The sequence below is a fragment of the Dipodomys ordii genome, unplaced genomic scaffold (genome assembly GCF_000151885.1).
Source record: "Dipodomys ordii isolate 6190 unplaced genomic scaffold, Dord_2.0 Scaffold22, whole genome shotgun sequence".
Lineage (NCBI taxonomy): Eukaryota > Metazoa > Chordata > Mammalia > Rodentia > Heteromyidae > Dipodomys > Dipodomys ordii.
This window is the reverse complement of record NW_012267238.1, coordinates 2,432,075-2,452,621: the sequence shown is the minus strand read 5'-3', so window position 1 is coordinate 2,452,621 and position 20,547 is coordinate 2,432,075. Positions and strand designations below refer to the sequence as shown.

The 20,547-nt window shown below is 50.6% G+C and overlaps 1 protein-coding gene across 3 annotated transcripts in view; it reads left to right on the top strand.

Annotated features, from left to right (window-relative positions):
• Positions 1 to 20,547, top strand: part of Pde2a (phosphodiesterase 2A, cGMP-stimulated) — a 90,574-nt gene that overhangs the window by 52,694 nt on the left and 17,333 nt on the right. For all 3 annotated transcript variants that reach the window (XM_013014114.1, XM_013014113.1, XM_013014115.1), the window contains 4 exons: positions 8,944 to 9,033; positions 12,078 to 12,166; positions 19,444 to 19,553; positions 20,359 to 20,414. In XM_013014114.1, the coding sequence (XP_012869568.1) occupies positions 8,944 to 9,033; positions 12,078 to 12,166; positions 19,444 to 19,553; positions 20,359 to 20,414 (345 nt within the window). The remainder of the gene's footprint in view (positions 1 to 8,943; positions 9,034 to 12,077; positions 12,167 to 19,443; positions 19,554 to 20,358; positions 20,415 to 20,547) is intronic.

The following is a 20,547-nucleotide window of genomic DNA, read 5'->3' as shown; positions in this document are numbered from 1 at the left end:
ATAGCAGACTTGGTAGGCTTTGAGAAATCTCAGCTATCCCTTCTGCCTGGGGTTGTGGGGTCCACCCTTCTACTTACAATGACATGTACCCAGTCAGGTGTGAAAGAGTGGAGTTATAATGTCATATACAGTGCTGTGACAAGAACACATGGGACTGGGAGGGTCCTTGGGTGGAGAGGACTGGATCTGCCTAGATCCATCATCCATCCATCCATCCATCCATCCATCCATCCATCCATCCATCCATCCATCCATCCATCCATCCATCCATCCATCCATCCATCCCATCCATCCATCCCATCCATCCATCCATCCATCCATCCATCCCATCCATTCATCCATCCATCCATCCAACCATCCAACCATTTAGCCATCCATCTAGCCATCTAGCCATCCAACCATCCATCTATCCATCCATGTATCTAGTCATTTCTTTGGCCATCAGAGATGTATGACTCTTTTCATATTCTGGTCCAGCTGGTCACTCAGCTGCTTGAGTCACCATGCCTATCCCCCAGATCTCTGACTTTCTATGTCCATCTCTTGACCCAGCACTGAGGCCATGTGAGTGGTTAAAGTGGAAGAAGCTTCACAGACATTTAGAGTTCTCGAACCCAGAGCTAGAGGCCAGCCAATTCACCTTTCTCAGGGGATAGATTCTCTTCAGAACATTCCTGGCTTATGTACTCTTGGGGACAGGGTGCTCACCCTCTTTGCTGCCCAAGGTTTCTCTCCAGTCATGAGTCATGGTGTGCTTTTACCTGCCTCCATGTGACTGTCCAGCTGTACCTGGGCTAGGACTGAGGCTCTCATAGAACTGGCAACCCTGCCTGTCCCCCCTCCCCTCCCCCCCCGCCCCCCCCGCCTTGTTCCTTCCCCTTCTCACCCTTCCTTCACATAATCTCATCCTTGATAGATCCCAGGAGGCCTAGGAGCTAGAGTTGAAGCTGGTGCTGGCTTGGGCTGGCTTGGACATGGTGGGAAGCTGTGGGCTTGGGAAGCGGGGGGGGGGGTACCAATAATAAGGTCAAGTTCACCAGGGAGGCGAGGCCACGCACGTGAGGCGCCAGGACAGGCGCAGGTGTATTCTACAGTGCACGTGTCTCCAGTGTGGCTCGGAGGCTGGAGACGCGGCCCTGTTGGAGTAACAACTGAAGCCAGAGTCTGCAAAGGGTGGGCAGGAGGAAGAAGAGGGATGGTGGGAGGAGCGGGAGGGGAAGAGGAGAGAAAGAGGCAAGGTCTCTGACAGGTCCTCCCTTTAGTTTGACTCCTAAGCTGCATGTGGCCCCTCCCATGTGCCCTTGTCCCCTGTCACCCACAGCCCCATCTCATTCTCCCTTCCTTATCCCCAACACTCATCCCCTTTGGTACCTTCTCAATTTGCCCTTTCAGTTAGGGGACGTAGCATTGATTTGCCATCAGAGGATGGGTTACTCTCCCCTCTGTCCTTAGCCCCTCAATGGTAAAGCAGGGACCTTCCAGGGACAGTGTGTGTCAGAGGGTCTCATGGAGTGGTGAGGAGTACCAGCACCCAGACTGACTGGGTTAGAAACCTGAGGATGGGGTATGGGGGGGGGGAAGGGAAGAACCTAGCAGATTTAACAAGCCCTCTAGGCAATTCTGGGGCATGCTAATTTGAGAAAGACTGGGGGACACTGGTAGCCTCAGCAAATGCTTAAGCAAGTGTCACCTTTTCTCCAAAGCCAGATTCAAAGAGGGTATTGACATCTGAGCTCCTCAATGTGACCTGAATCTCTGTCCTGCCTCCTCCCTCAGACTAGGTCTTCCAAGGGTTTCCAAGCTTCTTTGCATTTCCTCCTGCTCCGCTCCAGCTTAGCCTTACAGGGGAGGCCTGGGGGTTTAAGATGTTAGCATGCACAGGCAGCTCTTCTCTGAATATTTCAGGCACCAGTGTGTGCTCCAGGCAGCTCCTCAGGCAGGTGGCAGGCGTGGGCAGGGAGGGAGGGAGAAAAGGAGGAAGGGAATGAGGTGCCGCCTTATTCGGCTTCCTCCTCTTTTGCCTCTGTGTCTGGGTGTGGTATGAGGGCTGTGAGGCACCACAAAAGAAACCCAGGGTGCTGGGCTCAGGCTGGAGTTCTAGCCCAGCCAAATGAGGACACCCTGTTTGGAACCCCCAGGAGGCCTCCTCTGGGGGAGTTGTATTAAGCCCCCTACCAATGATAATGATTGGCATGCATTGGGCATAGACATAGCTAAGTTCTCCTTTGAGGGTCTTATTTTTTTGCAGTGATCTAGAGACTCTATATTGTTCACTAGAATAGAAAGCAGGAAGAAAAAGAGACAGAGTTGGCATCTGCCTTGGTGTACCCCTGGTATCCCTCATTCTGGACAAATTTCTGAGCTCCCCCCAACTGGTGGTAGGTATCCATCATGGGTCAGGAGCTTTCTTCCCAAATTCTCAATATGACTTCTTGGAGGGATGGAGGATGAGTGGGTAGGAGAGACAGGAGAGAGAGACAGAGAGGCAGGGAGTAAGCAAGAAAATGCTGGAAAGTAAGCAGAGAAGTCATCCAGGAGGAAAAGTGAGGACCTGGAGGTGAAGAAGATGTCCGAACATCAGACGCAAGGCTGAGAGGGATGTTGGTGAATCATGGGGAGAGGCAGAGGCCAATCAGGGAGGTTAGTGAGCCTGACCCAGGAAGAAGGAAAGAGGAACAAAGAGGTGAAGGAGTCTCAACATCTTGGTGGAGAGATGGTTTGAAGGAACTCTCTTGGGTTTAGAGAAATAGATACTAAGCTCCAGACTGAGAAGAGAAACTTCACCCCAGGCTACACAGTGGACCCACACCTGCAGAACTGGTGTCATGTGCTCAGTGCTGGTAGTAATACTTAGACTCAGGGCCTGGGTACTATCCCTGAGTTTTTGGTTGTTGTTTTTTGTTGGTTGTGAGACTTGAACTCTAGGCCTCCGTGCTGTCCCTGAGCTCTTCAGCTCAAGGCTAGTGCTCTACCACTTGAGTCACAGTGCCATTTCCGGCTTTTTCTGTTTATGTGGTGCTGAGGAATTGAACCCAGGGCCTCATACATGCGAGGCAAGCACTCTACCACTGAGCCACCTTCCCAGCCCCCTCTAAGATTTTTTTGCTCAATGCTAGCATGCTATGATTTGAGCCATAGCTCCACTTTCTGCTTTTTAGTTAATTGGAGATAAGAGTCACATGGGCTTTCCTGCCTGGGCTGGCTTTGAACCTCAGTCCTCAGAACTGGGCCTCCTGAGTAGCTAGGATTACAGATGTGATGCCCAGCTATGCCACACTTGAATGTGATATTGTTACCTTCTTGCAGGCCAGCGTGAGGGCAATGTGGGGCTTCATTCACAAGCAGCAGGAGGCAGGCATGAGTCCAGGAGCCTGGTGGTAGGGAGAGCAATAAGAAAGTCATGGAGGTGATACTGGAGAGCAGTATATGACAAGAATGCCTGCCAGTCCCTGCCTACTGGCTCTAAAGGGACCAGGCCAAGGTTTTTGGCTTCATGTGATCTTAGGCTTTAAGGAGGAGTTAGAAGTAATTCAATTCAGACCTGTTCCTCCAGGCCCGTCCCCAAGATCAGTACAGAAGTGCTCATCTCGCCCCAGGCTGATTCTCCTTCAGTGGAGACTTGACCAAGCTCTTCTTTCTTGGTTACCAAGGGAGAAAGTTTAATGTGTGGGAATGGCGCTGTCTGCGGTGCTGACAGTCCTGGCTTAGACCATAGAGCAACAGAATTGGGGAGAACAGGAAGACTCTATCCATCCACCCATCTGTCCACCCATCCACCACCTACCACCAATCATCTACCTGTTTTTCCACTCACTCATGCCTTTACCCATCCATCCACCCACTTGCCCCTGATTCACCACCCACCACTCACCCATTTTTCCATTTATCCATCTACTTACCACCTATCCAACATCCACTCATTCCTTTAACTATCCACCCATTTTCTAACTTACCCATCTACCAATCCATCCATGCACTTGCTTACCAACCTGTTACCCACTATCCACCTATCACCCATTATTCATCCATCTACCTACCACCCACCCATTACCCACCATCTATTCATCCACCCACCATCCACCACCCATCCATCTGCCCATCCACCCATCCATTCATCCATCCATCCATCCATCCATCCATCCATCCATCCACTTATCTACCATTCACCACCAACTATCTACCCATGTTCCCAGTCATCCACTCATTTACCCATCTATCCAGCTACTTACCCACATAGACTACCCACTATTCATCACCATCCACTTATCCATACACCATCCACCACCCACGACTTACCCATCTACCCACCACCCATCTACCCATTATCCACCCATCTACCCATCCACCCACTTTCTACCAGCATACACTACCCATCCATCCATCTATCCATTCGTCCATCTATCTGCCACCATCTAACCATTCACCCATCATTTACCATGCACACACTACTCAACATGGACCAGCCATCCTCCCCTTCACCTACCTACCCACCATCCACTCAGCTACCCATCTGCCCACCTACCACCTATCATTCATGCACTTACCCACCCACTTACCTATCCATCCATCCATCTATCCACCCACACATCCATCATCATTAAGCTACAAAAACCAATGAACTATATTCAGCAGAGGGGAAAGATCCACTTTTCTAATGAGGAAATCGAAGTTCAGAAGAGGAAAGGGGTATGTTTAAGGCCACACCGAGCTTATGTCGTCAATCTGGGACAGGGCTGGAAATCACTCTGCTGTTTTCTATACACCACAGATTCTCCCCTGGGGTTTGGGAAATTGCTTGGTTATTATGCTGATATTTACACTGGTGTTTGTTCAGAAAAGCTTCGAGAACAGGAAATGTGACCTCTTCCACCCTACCCTGAGTGTGGGCTCTGCGTATGCACATTCCAAAGTGCTTACTTGTGTGTGTGCACAGGATATATAGTTGTATTTCTATCTGTGTGTGCGTGTTTGTGGGAGGTTGTGTGAACACAGAAGAAAGATGTGTGCATGGCAGTGTACATATACGAGCAGGAATGGCTGCTGGATTTGTACTCTTCCCCTTTAATATTTCTGGGCTCTAAACAGGACTTGAGGCTGTCTCCTCTCCCCATCTTGTACCTCCAGTTCAGAAATTGCCCCCACTTCCCATTTAAAGAGGCTCTCTGCTGATTCTCTCCTCCCATCTCCTCCCTGTCTTCTAAACCCATATTTCATGGGCTAGACTTGGAGTTCCTTCTTCTCCTGAGTTGATGGCTGAAGATGTTCATTTTGAAATCTGGGTAAGGTTCTTGGTGCAGGTGGCAGTTGAGCAAGCTGTAAAGGCTTTTTAAAGTGTCCGATCTGCTTTCCCTATCAGTGTTTCCTATACTTGACAACCCAACCCCCACCCCAGAAGACAGACACACAGACACACACACAGACACACACACACACTTCTAGGGCCATCTGGGCAGAATGAGAGGTGAAAGGAGAGAAGGATCCCAGGCAGGGACCTGGGACCTCATCAGCTATGTCAACATCCAGTCTACTCTAGCTGAGGCTATGAAGCCCTTCCTTACTGCTATCCCAACTCTTCCCAAGTTTCTTTCTCCACCCTCCCCACCTCCCCACACTGTCATATCTTGCCATTGGCCTTAAAAGTCACAGAAAACTGATCAATCAGAACAAAAGCCAGACAAACAACCACCAATTCCAGTAAAGAACAATTCAGGGCATTCTCCAATCAAGGCAAAGGGCAAGTTGAAGAGTTTACCAACCAGAATAAAGGACACACTGTTTTCTCTAAGCCCCTCAGGGTAGGAGATGGAGGTTGGGTGCTGAGCAGGAGCCAGATTGGAGCTGGGAGTCCAGAGATGTGGGTTCTGGACATCCATAAGTTTGGGTTCTGGATCTGGCTCTGTCTTGAGCAGCTGACTAACTACAGATATGACTGAGACCTGGTTTTCTCATCTGTCAATTGGGAGACAGATGTCTAAAGTCTGTGGCTTTAAAAATTTTCTCCCCACTCCCGTATTAAGCTCAATCTATTGCCTCCCCCTTTCCTACCATCCCCAGTGCACACGTAGATGTCATTGAGGGCAAAATCTCTCGGGTATCAATGTGGTGACTCCCTTTCTCCAGGCAGCAGTAGGCCTGCACCAGCCTGGGGGCCAGCAGCCTGCCCTTGAAGCTCCAGTGCAGGAAATCAAACCCTAGAAACTGTGTTTTCAGATTCTGTGGGGGCATCAGCTCTTCTTCCCTCTTGAATCTTTATTATTGACCTTGGACGGCCATTGTAGGCGATGTGTAAACTCTATAAACAGATGTTACTGGAATGCTTGCCTGTGATCCATGAGGAAATAGCTGTACCTGTGTGTGTGTGTGTGTGTGTGTGTGTGTGTGTGTGTGTGTGCCTGCAGGAGTCTGCAAGCATGGTAGACAGGCATGCAAGTCCTCACATAGTCTATGAGGACTTGAAGCTCTCAGGAAGGGTGGCACTAAGCATTCAGGAGCTGTGATAAGCAATATGTAAGAGTCACAGCACAGTGATCCAATTGGGGTATTGTGTTGTTTGGAACCAGCTATTTCCAGTATCCAATGGCAGATTTCTCTCCATAAACCAGAAATGTCTCATCTTTGAGCAGTGGGAAAATCTGGAGCTGGGACCAGGGAAAGCAATACCCATAGGCATATTAGGAGAAGGCCTATTTCTGCCTCTTTCTCTTGGGGACACAGGATGTTGGGGAGAGGGCTGGAGCTGAGAAAACTCAAGAGTTTTCTAAGAGTTTCTAAGCCTGGACCCTAGGCCCCCCATTCAGACCCCATGCAGGATTCTCCTCTGAAGGCTTTTGTCTCACCCTTGCCCACCCTTGGGGGTGAGAGTTTGCTTCTTCCCTCTTCCTCTTGATGGCCTCTGTCTTTGCAGTGTGGATCTGCTGAAAAGAAGGTCATTTAAGCCATGGGACTTGCACCAGTCTCCTGTGAGATTCTGTAGGCCCCCAGGCTGGCCATGGGGCCATGGAGTTCAGTCCTCCTCCCTCAAAGTGTTTGAGAATTTGAAGTTAGAGATTGAGGAGCTTTAGGCCCTAGGTAATCTAGTCTTAGTCCCGTGCAGGACTTGATTTCTAATTCCCTCTTCAACATGGGCTATGTCCTCTGGACAGCCTCATTCTGTTCTTACCTAGGTTTCATAGAATAAGAATAAGGGTTCTTTTTGTTTGTTTTGTTTTGTTTTGGCACCACTTCTAATTTTCTGGGGCTTGGTTGGAGACAAGAATCTCACAGACTTTCCCACCCAAGCTGGCTTCAAACCATCATCCTCAGATCTCAGCCTCCTGAGTAGGTAGGATTACAGATGTGAGCCACCAGAATGTGGCTGAGAATGTTTTTTTTTTTTTTAACTAGACCATTAAAACAGAGGAACTGACATCTTCATTACTTGGATTATCAGATCTCTAATGAAGATGGCCTGTAATTTCAACCTTTTAATTTTTAGCAGCTATACTTACAGCTTGTGGTTCACAAAGGAGTCTCAACTTTATATTATTGTCACATAAATGCAGTCCAAGCCATGCCTCCTTCATCTTCTACCTAATCACTTTGCTTTTTGAACCCAGACCCTGTCATTTGCAAGGAAGACAGCAGGAAGGACTTTCAAGGGCTGGGGAGAGGGCACAGCTTGAGTAGATGATGTGTGAGTCACAATCCTGCCTTGGCCCGGGATCCCCTGTTCCGTTAACTTTTTCTTTGATCCCCATGGTGCAGGCTGAGTTAATAGAGCGAGAAGCTGGGACCTTTGTTGTCTCTATTCCGGCTCTCCAAGGACGAGGTCTGTTTCAGGGATGGAAAGGCAGAAAGGCAACGAAGGCTGACTTCTTCCCCTCCCGGGGTGGCTGAGGTGACCCAGCTGTACTGCACCCACCTTATAGCTAAGACACACCCTGATTGATGGTGGTGGTGATGATGATTCTTTCTTGGTAGTATTGGAATTCTTGAACTTTGGGCTTTGCATTTGCTAGGCAGGTGCTTTATTATGTGACACACACACACATCCAACCCTGATTGTTTTTGAGATAGGGTCTTGCTTTTTGCCTAGACAAACCTGGACCCATGATCCTCCTATTTATACTGCTTGTTATAACTGGGAAGACAGGTATGCACCACTGTGCTTAACTATTGGTTGAGATGGGGTCTCATGAGCTTTTTTGCTTGAGTTGGCTTCAATGACTACCTTCTCAATCTTTGTCTTCCATGTCGGTAGGATTATACCTTGGATTTTTGCTACTTTTGATCTAGTCCTAATTCAGCCATGAAATGAAACTGAGTGAGCCACTGCTGTCCTGGGAAAGTGGCGAATCCAGCAGAAGCCATCCTTGTACCACATCTACTCTGTGCTGGACCTTCCCGACACCTTTAACACTGTTTTATTTTTATTTCTAGTTTTTAGTGCTCAGTTTCACTTTGTCTTCATGGCAGCCTGTGTGTGTGTATGACGGGGGGGGGTGTGACAGCCACAGTTGCTTCAATTTACATCTATAAGATTAAGGCTCAGTGACTTTACTAATAAGACATACACTACAATGTTGGGGAATGGGATTCAGATCTGAGTGGCTTTTTTTTCTTTTCTGTTTGTTTTTTGTTTTAGTAAGAGCCTTGTGCTTTTCCCTAGTATATCAGAGTTATCCTGGCCCAAAGGACAGGCGACCTGGGGTCTATTCCAGGCTTCATCTCTTTACTCCTTGTAAAGCCTTCACTAAAGTCCTTGGCTCTTTTCTGAGCCTTAGTTTCCCCGTCTGTAATATGTGGGGATTTGGGCATTCTGTTGCTTTAATTCTGTTTGATTCTGAGACACAAGATCTGGAGGGGTTCAAGTATCTGACTGGGGCTGTGTGTTCAAACCTCTGGGGTGTGGGAGCTGCCCCAGCCTACCTGGCAGAGCCGCTAAAGCCCTCTCCTCTCTTCTAGGATGCTTTGCTGAGCCTGGGCGCTGTCATCGACGTTGCTGGCCTGCGGCAGGCTGCCAAGAATGCGCTCTCAGCTGTGCTCCCCAAAGTGGTAGGTGTTTGTCTGTCCCTTATACATCCCACTCATCCCAACCTTCATCCAGCTCTGTGCTTTACTGCATACAGGCCCACTGAGATGGGGGGGAGACAGGGTCCCTACTCAGGTCCTTGTGGGTAAGTGGAAGGTTAGGGGGTGTTCTGAGAGGGCTTTCCAGAGGAACAATAGTGAAAGGCTTAGTACTGAAGAATGAACTCCCTGAATCAGAGGGGCCTTAGAGGTTAATTGGAAAAAACAACTGTCTCAGATAACAGAATAGATGCACTTGGTATAACAGGACAAGATGAACTCAGATGGGTTGGGAATACATACCTCAGGAGGGGTGAGGATAGACACAAAAAAGAACTCCTTGGGTACCAGGGCTTGAAATTGCTAGAGGACTTAGCCTTGATGGACAGATCTTCATTGTTCAAATGTCCTTCCTGGAGACAGGAGGCGGGATGAAATGACCTTTAGCAAGCGTTAAGCTTCTCTCCCCTCCCCCCCATCTCAATACTATGGCTGGCATTATAGAGAGTAACCATGTAACCATGGTTACCTGGGCTCTGAGTGCTTTACTAGGGGTGAGGAGGGATGAACCCCTCTTCAGCTGCCCCAGGCTACTCCCCAACCTGGTGTTAACTAGCTTTGGAGGCTCAAAGCATCAGGGTTACCCAGTGGTGGCAGACGAAGAGAGACTTTTGGAGCTGGTGGACAGGGTCTGCTCGAGAGAAAGGGTCATGGAAGACTTAAGACTTCCTGGAGGAAGAGATGCCCAAACAGAGTTCGAAGACCTTGAATGTTCTCTCCCTAACTCTCACCACCAGCCAAGGGCAGCCTCTGCTTTGGAAAACACAGCCAACTCAGGATGCGGCCTTACCGCCCCACCAGAGCCCATTGTCCCTGAAACTGCATGATGAATGAACCACCGGAGGTCCAGAGAGGGAGGGCACTTCCCCGCAAGGCCACACAGCAGGACAGGGACAAATGGGTCTTGGACCTAAGCCCCCCCATCCCCTTTCCTCAGCTCTGCCTTCCCAAAATCTCCTAGAAGTTCAGTGCCCAGGAGGAGGACTAATGACGGAGCTTTATTGAGCGTGAAATTGATAGGAAGTGGGTGGTGTGTTGGCGCCCCAAAATAAATCCTCCAGCAGAGGAATGCGACTGAGGCAACATCTGGCCTGGGGTGGAGGCACATCTGGGCACGGAGGATGCGGATGGCAAGTCTCAAGCCCAGGCTGGCCCTGCATGCCTTGAGGCTACCCTGGAAGCCAGGAGAGGAAATGACTGGCTTGGTGCCCAGCTGGCTGTGCTACCATAGATATCCTGTGCTGGGTCTGAGATGAGTCTGTGGTCCAGGCAATCAGGCTCCGGGGCTGTTGCCCTGGGCTGCCCAGGAGGCCTGCAGTGAGCTGGGGTAGCCCTGACTTGGGAGAGCCCGTGCTTGACAGCAACCAGGGAGGTGAGGGAGATGGGAGCTTGGGGAGGAGGGTCTCCCCCCCACCCCCCCCCCCCCCCCCGCAGGGAGGAGAGCTGTTGGCACCTGGCTTCCTCATCAGCACCCATTGTGGCAGGCAGCCCCAAATGCAGATGGTGCTGATGTGTCTGAAATGCTTCCCTCCTTCTCCAATAAACTCAGCTAATTTTAACCCAGAAGGCTGCGAGGGAGGGAGTGGGAGACTCGGACATCCGGAAGTGAAGTGAGGATCTGCCCCCTCTCTGAGCCCCCCCCCTTTTCTCTGTGGGAGAGGACCCACCCTCTAGCCCCACCCCTAGAGGCTGGGGGGGGGAGGGGGTGATGGTGAGGAGGCTGGTTATAGCTGAGGAGGGGCAGCCCTCTCCCCCTGGATCCTTGATCCTGAACCCCATCTAGCCCCCCCCAGGCTCCAGGCCTTGCCAGGGCTGGGCTGCCAAGATCTCCTTGGGCTCTGTCACCCCTACCTGGCCTGGCTCTGTTTCTCCGGAGATAGTAAGGGAGCATCTGGATGTGAGGTTTGGAGGACTGGGTAGAGCCAAGGGGCTCATGTGGTCTACAGAGAAGGACTCCAGACTAACCCAAGGGGGCCTCTGACAGCTCAAATCATGTCACTCCTTCCAATAGCTTCAGCAGAGAGGACATCCCCGTTTAGACTCTCCCAGACAAAATTGTACAGTCCCCTGGCCCGGCAGCCAGCCATGTACACTGGGAATTTGTTCGGGAATCTTTAAGTCTCATAGTTTCTGCTCCAAAGGAACATGAACTGGATTTCTTCCTGTGGTTGTCAATGAGGGCACCTGCTTCTGCCAAGAGGAGGTCTGCCCCTGAGGCAGACTGACCAGCCCCCACCAAGGGAAGCCTGTGGCACTCAGGGCTTGATCAGCTTTGAGTGAGAGCTTCCACCTCTCTAGGGAGCGATCAGTCTACACTGCACATCTACCCATGTGTGGCTCATTGCCTGCCCCTCCCCCTGCTCCATTTCCAAGGCCCTTCTAGCTCAGCCTGGCTCACCCTGAGCCTGCTAACCCTGCATTCCTTCCTCCCACGGTCAGTTCCAAAATACTCCGTGTTCTGTATACCTCTGGACCCACAGGAAGACTTGCTCCTTGGCTCAAGAGCCGGGTCTGGTCCCTGTTCACTCAAATGTGCCCTGTTACAGCTTACAGTCTCTTCCTCCAGGAAGCCCTCTGAGGCCTCCATAGAGGACAGGTGTGGTGCCCTCTCTGTGCCCTCCCTGGACACGGTTAACAAGTGTACATATGTCCCTGCAGGTAGGAAGGAAGCTTCCTGGTAGTCTAAGCCTGGCCTCTGGTGTGGGAGCCATTCTGACCCCTGGACACCCCTAGAGTAGATAGTCAGAGTTTGCGGAATGGCTGAATCTGGCATCCTCCTAGTGGGGGGGGGGTGACAGGAAAGCAGACAGATTTGTATACCAACTGCTTGCCTAGAACCCTTTCCCAAAATGCCAGAGCTCTGCTTCCATGGGGCCTGTGACCTTGCCATACATACAGATCTGGTGGACAGACTGAGAATGGGGTGCAGGGTGAGCAGGACAGGGTCTCACAAGCACATTCTATCCTAGGAGACTGTCTACACCTACCTGCTGGATGGAGAGTCCCAGCTGGTGTGTGAGGACCCCCCACATGAGCTGCCACAGGAAGGGAAAATCTGGTAAGCTGTTCTTTGCACCCCCTTTTCCCTCTTGCATGGCCAAGGATTCTCAGTGCTGAGGTCATTGATCTTTCCTGTCCAACGTGGTCCCTGTCCTCTCTGCTAGGGTGAGTTCCTTAGCCAGATTGCTGACTCCAGTAGAGATGGGGAGAATTGGTTCTGCTCTTGGGTTGGGGAGGTGGATGGGAACAGAGAAAGTACCCCTTGCAAAGGCAGGGGAACGCTCTCCTCACAGAGTTCTAGACTGCTGTAGCATCTCAAGACTAGGGCTGTTCTATGTGAGTTCAAATCCCAGTAGGCCATAAACACTATCTGTGAGGCTAGACTTGGGATCCCAGTGTTAATAGATAGGCCAGAGCTTGTGGTACCTGCCCTTGTGTCTGAGATCAGAGAGACCCAGGCAGCATTCTGCAGATGGAGCCCCATTGGCCGGGTTCAAATCCCAGCTTTCTGTTCACTAGCTTTGTAATCTTGAGTGAATTAGACAGTCTCTCTGGGTCCTTTTGTTTTGTTTTGCATTCTTTTCCCCTTTGTGTTAGGACTTACAGGGTTGTTGGGATAATTAAATGCATTGAGAAGCAGGTAAAGCATTTAAAACAGCCTGGTCCATGATAAGCAATGTTTGCTGTAATAGTTTTATTACTATTAGAACCAGGGATTTGAGGATCAGTACCCTGCTACCTCTAAGCACTGAATTCAGTCTCCGCATTTTCCAGATGGGCAAAAGTCAGGAGACATGTCATAGGGCATGTGGCATGGATGAGGCAGGGTCAGGTCTAGCTCCTGTCTGTTTAGAAACCTGTCCTCTGAGGACAGGAGAGTGGTAGGGAGCACACAGGCTCTGAGGAATCAACACTTGTTTTCTAAGAACCAAACAAAGCACCCAAGGGAGCACTGGGTTAGCAACTGGATCAGAGGGGGAACCACTGGGAACATTCTCTCTGCACACTGTAGGGAGGGCTTTCTAACAGCTCTGGGGTAGCACCAGAGGCTACTAAGTCATTCACTCATCATGGAAGTATTCGGTCAGGATACCCTAGACTTATACGGTCCCTCCTGGCACCCGGAACCCTGGATCTAGGCTGGCGGCCACTCTCCCTGGTCCTTCTCCATGGAAACAGCTGGCACCTCTCTGGTAGCCCCGAGCCTTCCTCACCTCTTGTCCTGACACTGAGTTTCCCGTGTGGGAGGGTGGGGGACACTTTCAGCATCTCCTAGCAACTTCTTCACTCGAGGACTGTGTAGACAAAGCCATGGACTGTCTTCTCTGGCCCCCATATCTGAAGACCATGGTATAGGGCTGGAAGATCCACAGGAGCCTGGGGGAGCTCTCCCTTAGAGGCCTACTCAGCAGCCTCTGCGCAACGCTACAGACCCAGCAAAGCCTTCCGAAAAGATTTCTTTATAAGGCGATTAAAAGTGAATTCAAATGCAATTAACCTAGAGCACAGTAGAGATGGGGAGGCCAGGAGATGGGGGGTCAGAGGTGCCAGGAGGCCAGGGTGGGCCAGGAAAGCAAGGAGTGGTATGAGCAGATGAGGACAGGCACATACTCACAACCCAGGGACACAGACATCATTGAGACTTGGAGGTTGAGATTGAGATCCAGTGCCCCCTTGGGGAATCTCTGCTCTGTCTTCCTATTCCAGTGTCTGGTGTCTGGGGTCTAGTGAGACCCTGGAACTCAAAGGCTCCCAGCAGGAGCCAGCTTGAACTTAGGAATGGGAAAAGCAGGGGACTAGGAGTCAGGCAGGCCTAGACTTCAGCCCAATACCATCCCTGCCTTGATGTACCTACCCCGAGGCTCTGCTGATTGATTTCATGAGATTATAGGTACCTTGTATGTAGGGCAGTGCCTAGCCCATGGTAGGAGCTTAAGAATTGCTGGCTGCCCTCCTCTCCCAAGTGCACATGATGAACCTTGGGGTCACGGTCTTAACCCAGTGATCTTTTTCTTGGGTCTGGTCCCATTAGAAGGTGGAGGCACCTGCCAGCAGGCTGAGATGTGGATGTGGGGGAGGTTTGCTCCTCTTGGAAACCCAGGCTGTGGGCAGGGCTGGCAAACCGCAGCAGGTGTGAGGTGGAGGCAGGTTCATAAAGACAGATAAGGCCTGAGGGGACAGGAAAATAGGAATGGGTTGACCGTGGGGTGAGGGAGAGGCAGAATAGAGGCCAGCCTAGGTGGGAGGAAGGGTTCCCCTCAGCCTGGGGATCTGTCCAGCCCCCTCCCTTGTATAGACTCACAGAGGCCCCAAGGTCAGAGTAGGTTTTCTGCCTTTTGGTGCTTACTCGAACTGTTTCCTCCCCTGTTGCTTGTTTAAATCCTTCCTTGTTCTTCTTCCATTTCTGCCAGCCCCATTTTACCCATCCCTCATGATCCACCCGAGGCCTACAGTGACTCTTCCCAAAGCATGCTGTTTTCCAGCTCTGATCCGCTTCTCAGAAAAGGTGACTGGGCATAATGGCTTTCTCAGGGATGGATCTGTCCACAGAAGCATCGAGTCTGGAGACCAGATCCAGGATAATATGGCTGCCATCCCAACCCCATCCACCTCTCTAGGCCTCCCATCTACTTTTTCTAAATTATCTTTAAGTAGCTATACAAAGAAGTTCCCATTCTACAAAACAGTATATGAGAACAAAGTGTCTGACCACACTGTCACCCATCTCTCTTAGCCTGTCCCTTCTGTCACTTTTTATTCTTTAATTAAGAGTAGGTGATTACATAAATTTCACAGTATTGTGGAATAGTGCTACTTAGAGTCACAAACACATTTTAATTTTCACCAGGCAAATTGTCATTATCATGGTCTATAAAGTTTGTGAATTCTGTGAGCTTTGACATTACAAGTTATTTTTTCCATATCAGGTGATGTTTACATTTCTTTCCTTTTGCTTAGTGTGGGTTGTTCCCACTTATTCTGTTCTCCCATCTACTTTTGTGTGGAACAATAAGCTTGGGCAGTCTGATGTTGAGGGCTGTTCTAGCCCTGAATTCTAAGAGCTACAAGGGCATCTCAGGACTAGAGAAGAGAAAATCCTACAAGGCTTCTCCTCGATATCTTAGTGCACTTCACTCCTATCTCAGCCTATTTCAGTCCCCAACCTGTTGTTTCCCTCTTCTTAGGGTGTTTCCTGCCAGTACAGCCTTTGATTCTCTCTGCTGATTGCAGGAACTCCAGACCTTTCAGCCATGCTGGGGAACAGTCCCCACTACCATTTGGAGGCCTCCCAGCCTACCTCGAGAACCTCCTTTCTCAAGATCCAGTTTCCTCTTGTTTGTCTTGGAGGACACAGAATCTGTATCCATCTCTAGATTTCTTATTTTCGATGGGAAGGAGTGGAAGAGATTTTCATTTGGATCTCATCTGTTTCTGAGAGAAGAGGAGGAGGATGTTTAGTGAGAGTGGGAGGGTTCAGAGGGGAAGAGGCGTGAGGGAAGGGTAAAGACTCAGTGAGAGATAGGGGTTCATGGAGGGGTAGGGCTTAGGGAATGCTGGGACTCAGTGGGAAGCTGAAGCGTGGTGAGGAGATGAAGCTCTGAGATGCGGCTCTGTGGGGGAGGGGACTTGGTGGTTAGGAAATTGGGGTTTCCTGAAGGATGAGGTTCAGTAAGGGACGGAGTATCTGTCAGGGGACCAGGACTCTCAGGAGGGTGGGGTTAGTGAGGAGCTAAATCTCCGTGGGGTACAGGACTCATTGAGACTCTGGGCTCAGTAAGGGTCTTGGGCATTCTGTGTTGACCGGGGCTTAATAAAGCTTAGTGAGAAATGAGGCATGGGGTGGGGGCATCTCAGCAAGGAGCAGGGACCTCACCTTAGAAGAAGATCAGCGAAAAAGAGCTCTGGGAGGTGGAGAGGGCCCATACACCCCACTGTACCCCAGGCTGTTGATCTTACCCACGGAGAGCTTTTTTCCTGTATTCATTTTCCATTGAACAAATAGTTGTTAAAGGAATGGAACTGTCATAAAAATCCACACCCATTCCTCTCTCTCCACTCTGAGCCCATCTGTCTTTATCTTCAGCGAGGCGGGCCATGACCACCCTGGCATCAGGCCTGAGTCATTAGTCTCCAACCTGGACAGCTGTCCCGGGGGGGGGCGGGGGTGTACAATCCATCCCCCTCTCTGGAACAGAGGAACATGGGAACAGAAAGGAGGAAGGAGCTGGGGAGGAGGCAGGTAGGGGCTCTGAGGGAAAGAGAACATCACTAGGGTTCGAGCCCCCTTCTACATGGTGGTGAGCCTGCACCTCAATACCTTCCCATCTTACTCTGCGAGTATTTTGAGAACCTGCAGGACAGCTGTTCTAGGGAGAGTGCAGCCAAGGGAAGAGGCTCCCACAGGTGGAGTGAGGGAACACAGCCTGGCATGTCTCTGCCTGCCAGGGGGATGGTGTGGCTGCAGCTGAGAGGAGAGAGCCAGCTGCAGAGAAAGATGCCAAGGCCTCCTGAGAGTTGAGGGTTTGGGGAAGCCCCAGAGCTTGGGATGAAAGAGGGGAGGGCAGTAATCTAGCCCCAGTCAACATTGGTCTATCTGAGCCCAGTCTCCCATCTCTTACCCAGAGACACGGAGACAGTGGGGCCCTCACTGACAGTATATATCCTATGTCAGGTTCTCTCTCTCTTGTGAGGGTTTTAGACAATGGGATGGGTCTTAAATCAAGCTGACCATTACCCTCCCCTGCTCAAATCCCTCTGATGCCAACTGTCCTCAAATCCAGTCCTTATTGTCCTGACCCCTGTCTAGGGTTGTCCCCTGATGTCCAGCCAGCCCTCCTCCTTGTGGTTGGGCCTTCCAGTGACACGCAATCTTCTCTCCTCTGAACCCTCAAATGTTCAGTTCCATCTGCTTGATTGTCCTTTCCTACTGGTCTAGATGACCTCTGCATATTCTTTGGACTCCACGACGGTAGCCTTCCTGACCTCATCCTTTCCTGCCCTGGCTGGGCAGGAGCCTGCTCTTCCTTTTTTGTCAGAGCCCAGTCTCCTGACTCAAGCATGGGTCTACATTGTCAACCTTCCCATAACACTGGGGTGCTCAAGTCAGGCTCTGCTCATCTTAAAGACCCTTTGGAATGACAGACTGATGTTTTGTGAAAATGTATTCTTGCTTTGTATGGAGAATGGTTTGAGATCCAGGCAGGAAGCCAGAGGCTGGGGCCGGGGGGTGGGGGTGGAGGATAGGAGGCTGCAGCGAGACTTAGGGGAAAAGTGCCTCTACTGTCCCTGGGAAGTGGTTTGGGAAGAGAGCAGGGGACAATTGTGGCTGGGTGAGGAAATGGGAGGCCACCAGGGCCACCAGGACAGTCTTCAGAATTGTAAAAGACCCAGTGGACAGTCAGGCACTGGTGGCTCACATCTGTAATCCTAGTTACTTAGGAGTCTGAGATCTGAGAATCATGGTTCAAAGCCAGACCAGACAGGAAAGTTCATGACACCAGAAAACTGGAAGTAGAACTGTGGCTCAAAGTAGTAGAATGCTAGCCTTGAGCAAAAGAGCTCAGGGACAGCACCCAGGCCCAGAGTTCAAGCCCCAGAATGAACCAACAACAACAAAGACCTAGTGGACAATTGTACTGTTTCTAGAAAGGGTTTGAGGGAGGGGTGGAGATGATAAACTCAGACTGAGGAGCACCCAGAGGACACCTCAAAGCAGAGTTCTTGAGCCAGGGCTGGGGTTATGATGCCACACACACAGAGGAAAGGGTTTTAGGCAGAAAAGAAGATCGCTAGGGACAAATTATCAGGGGTCTAGGAGAGAGAGGATAAGCCAGTCCCAGCTCTAGGGACAGAGAATGGGTCAGCTCCCAGGTATCTGGAGTCAAGGTCTCCCTGACCGGAGGTGTGGGGACCAGCGCCACCTTGTGGCTTCCAGACAACCAGTTTGTTAGATGCTAACTAGCAAGGTAAGCTTTGGCTGACCCTGTTTCCAACAAGCCCCAGGCTTTGTCAGTTTAGTCAACAGGGTAGCTTCCATGGCCCACCTGCCACCCTTGATCCCTGTTCATGCCTGGAGTGATTTCAGGCTTACGAGACTGCTCATAACTGAAGCCTAGAGCTTGGGGTTCTGGCTGAGAGGGTTGGAAGGTGAGAGGCACTAGTGGTTTTTATAGATTGAACTGTCAAAGAGCCAGGAAAGAATGCTTTATTATGCACTGTGACCTTGAATGAGATGCCCACCCTCTTTGGTCCTTGATTCTCCAGTAATCGTGGCCTTCAGACCCAGGCCTTGCAGACTGCTTCCACATCTGATTTGGATTCCTCTTAGGATCCCAGATGCACACACCAGAGCCCCAGCTTCTCTATCCAGGCCAGGCAGCCCTTATAAACACAATTAATTAGAAGCAGCATGAAAAACAAGGAACTTAAGACAATTAATCATCAGGGAGTGACAATGGGTTAAAAAAATCAGGCACTTAATTAAGCAGGAAGGACCAGAGACTAGGGGGAAGGGTGGTATATGCAGAGGGCGAGAGTAATTCACTCTTCTCATGACCAATTTCCTTTGCCTCAGTTTCCACAATCACACTTCTCTCCAGACACCCCCCCATCTCCCTGTAAGAGGCTCACACCCAACATATCTTTAGAATGGTTCAGTTCAAACACAGTGGTTCATTCTACCTCTAGTACCAATTGCCTGCCTAGGATCAAAGCCCCCCTTTACCGCTTGTTAGCCACGTGCTCCTGGACAGGTTACTTAACTTCTCTGTGCTTTAGCTTTTCCAGCTGAAAATGGAAATGATGTTAACTTGTAACTCATAGGATTGTGAGGAATTCTGGTCTAACTCATATAAGGTGCCTGGCACACAGGAAAGTCCCAGTAGACTCAAGCTATGATATTAACCTCTGGAGTTTCCTTCCTGCATTTAGCACTAAAACTGGCTCCGCAGTTGTTTCCTGAGGATGGATGGGGAGGGTTCTACTTGCCCCCATCCTAATTTCCCCCAGGAACATCAGACCTGAGGGCACTTGCCTAGTAGCAGCAGGGGAGAGTGTGATCTGGTAGTCTAGCTTTGGGCTCTGCTGGGGCTTTCTCTGCTCTCCCTGTGGCCAGGTTCAGCACTGGGCTCTGCACACATGTCTTCCCTATATCTATCAGCCAGGGCCACAGAAAGCCAGATTTCAGTTGTCTAACCTTCTCATTTTGTCCTCTTTGTGAGGCAGATCCTTTCCCCCGTGTGTGGTGCAGTCTGCTGTGTATCCCCCGTCTTCCCCGGGTTGAGTTCTGCCTCTCTTTGATCCAAGGACTAAGAGGTGGACTGTGTTCTTTTGCAGGGAGGCAGTGATCTCCCGGAAGCGGCTGAGCTTCAACGGGCTGGGCTCCTCGGACCTGCCAGGGAAGCCCTTGGCCAGGCTGGTGGCTCCACTGGCTCCTGAAACCCAAGGTAAGAACTCGGAGCTGGGCAGGGACAAGGGAGGGCTGTGGTGCTGCTCCCAGCTCATGTCTGTCTTCTACCCATCCTCATCTCTGTCTCCTTTCTCTGGCTCTGTGTTTCCAGCAATCAGTCCCTCCATCTAATCCTCTCCCTGATGCTACTAACCTACCTGAGCCTCAATTTTCCTGACTGTAAAATGGGTATTTACCTTGAGGGGGCATTTTGAGGGTTTTCACCTTGAAAAGGGGGCATGTTAAGGGTTCGGCACTTACTAGGGCTCAGTGACCCATGGCCGTGGTTCCCACATGCTTGTGGCTGCTGCAAGATGGGAGTTGTTGTCATGCTCTGTCACTGTGTCTCTATTTCCTTTTCTCTTCTTCTCCATGCCCCCTGTCTGCCATGTCTCTCTCTGCCTCGTGTCTCAGTCTCTCTAGGTCTCTGTCCTCTGTCTCGATGTGGAAAGTGCACAAGACTGGGAGTCAGGAGACCTGACTTGCTGTGTGATCTTGGGCAAGTCACTTCCCCTTTCTGAACCTCAGTTTCCCAATCTATAGCATAAGGGTGCTCAGCCTTACCTGCCTCCCTTCCTCTCAGGGTTTCTGGGAGGATCAGAAGAATGCTGTGAAGTGAGGGGGTTTCCTTCTACGCAAGGGTCATTGCTAGGGTTGTTTTTGTTGCCGGCTCAGGACCCCCCCTCTCTCTCACTGGCCCTCTGGGTCTTTCTGTGTCTCTGCCCCAGCCCCTCTGTCTGCGTCTTTGTCTCCCTCCCCAACCTCCTGCTCAGTATTTTATCTCATTGCCCTCTTCCCTTCAGTGCTGGTCATACCGCTGGTGGACAAGGAGGCAGAGGTGGTGGCAGCTGTCATCTTGGTAAGAGTCTGCACAGGTGGCTGGGTTGTGGGGTAAAACTGGAGATGAGAATGGCAGGGGAGACAGTGGTGGATGCAGCCTGTCTGAAGTGTGTGTGTGTGTGTGTGTGTGTGTGTGTGTGTGTGTGTGTGTG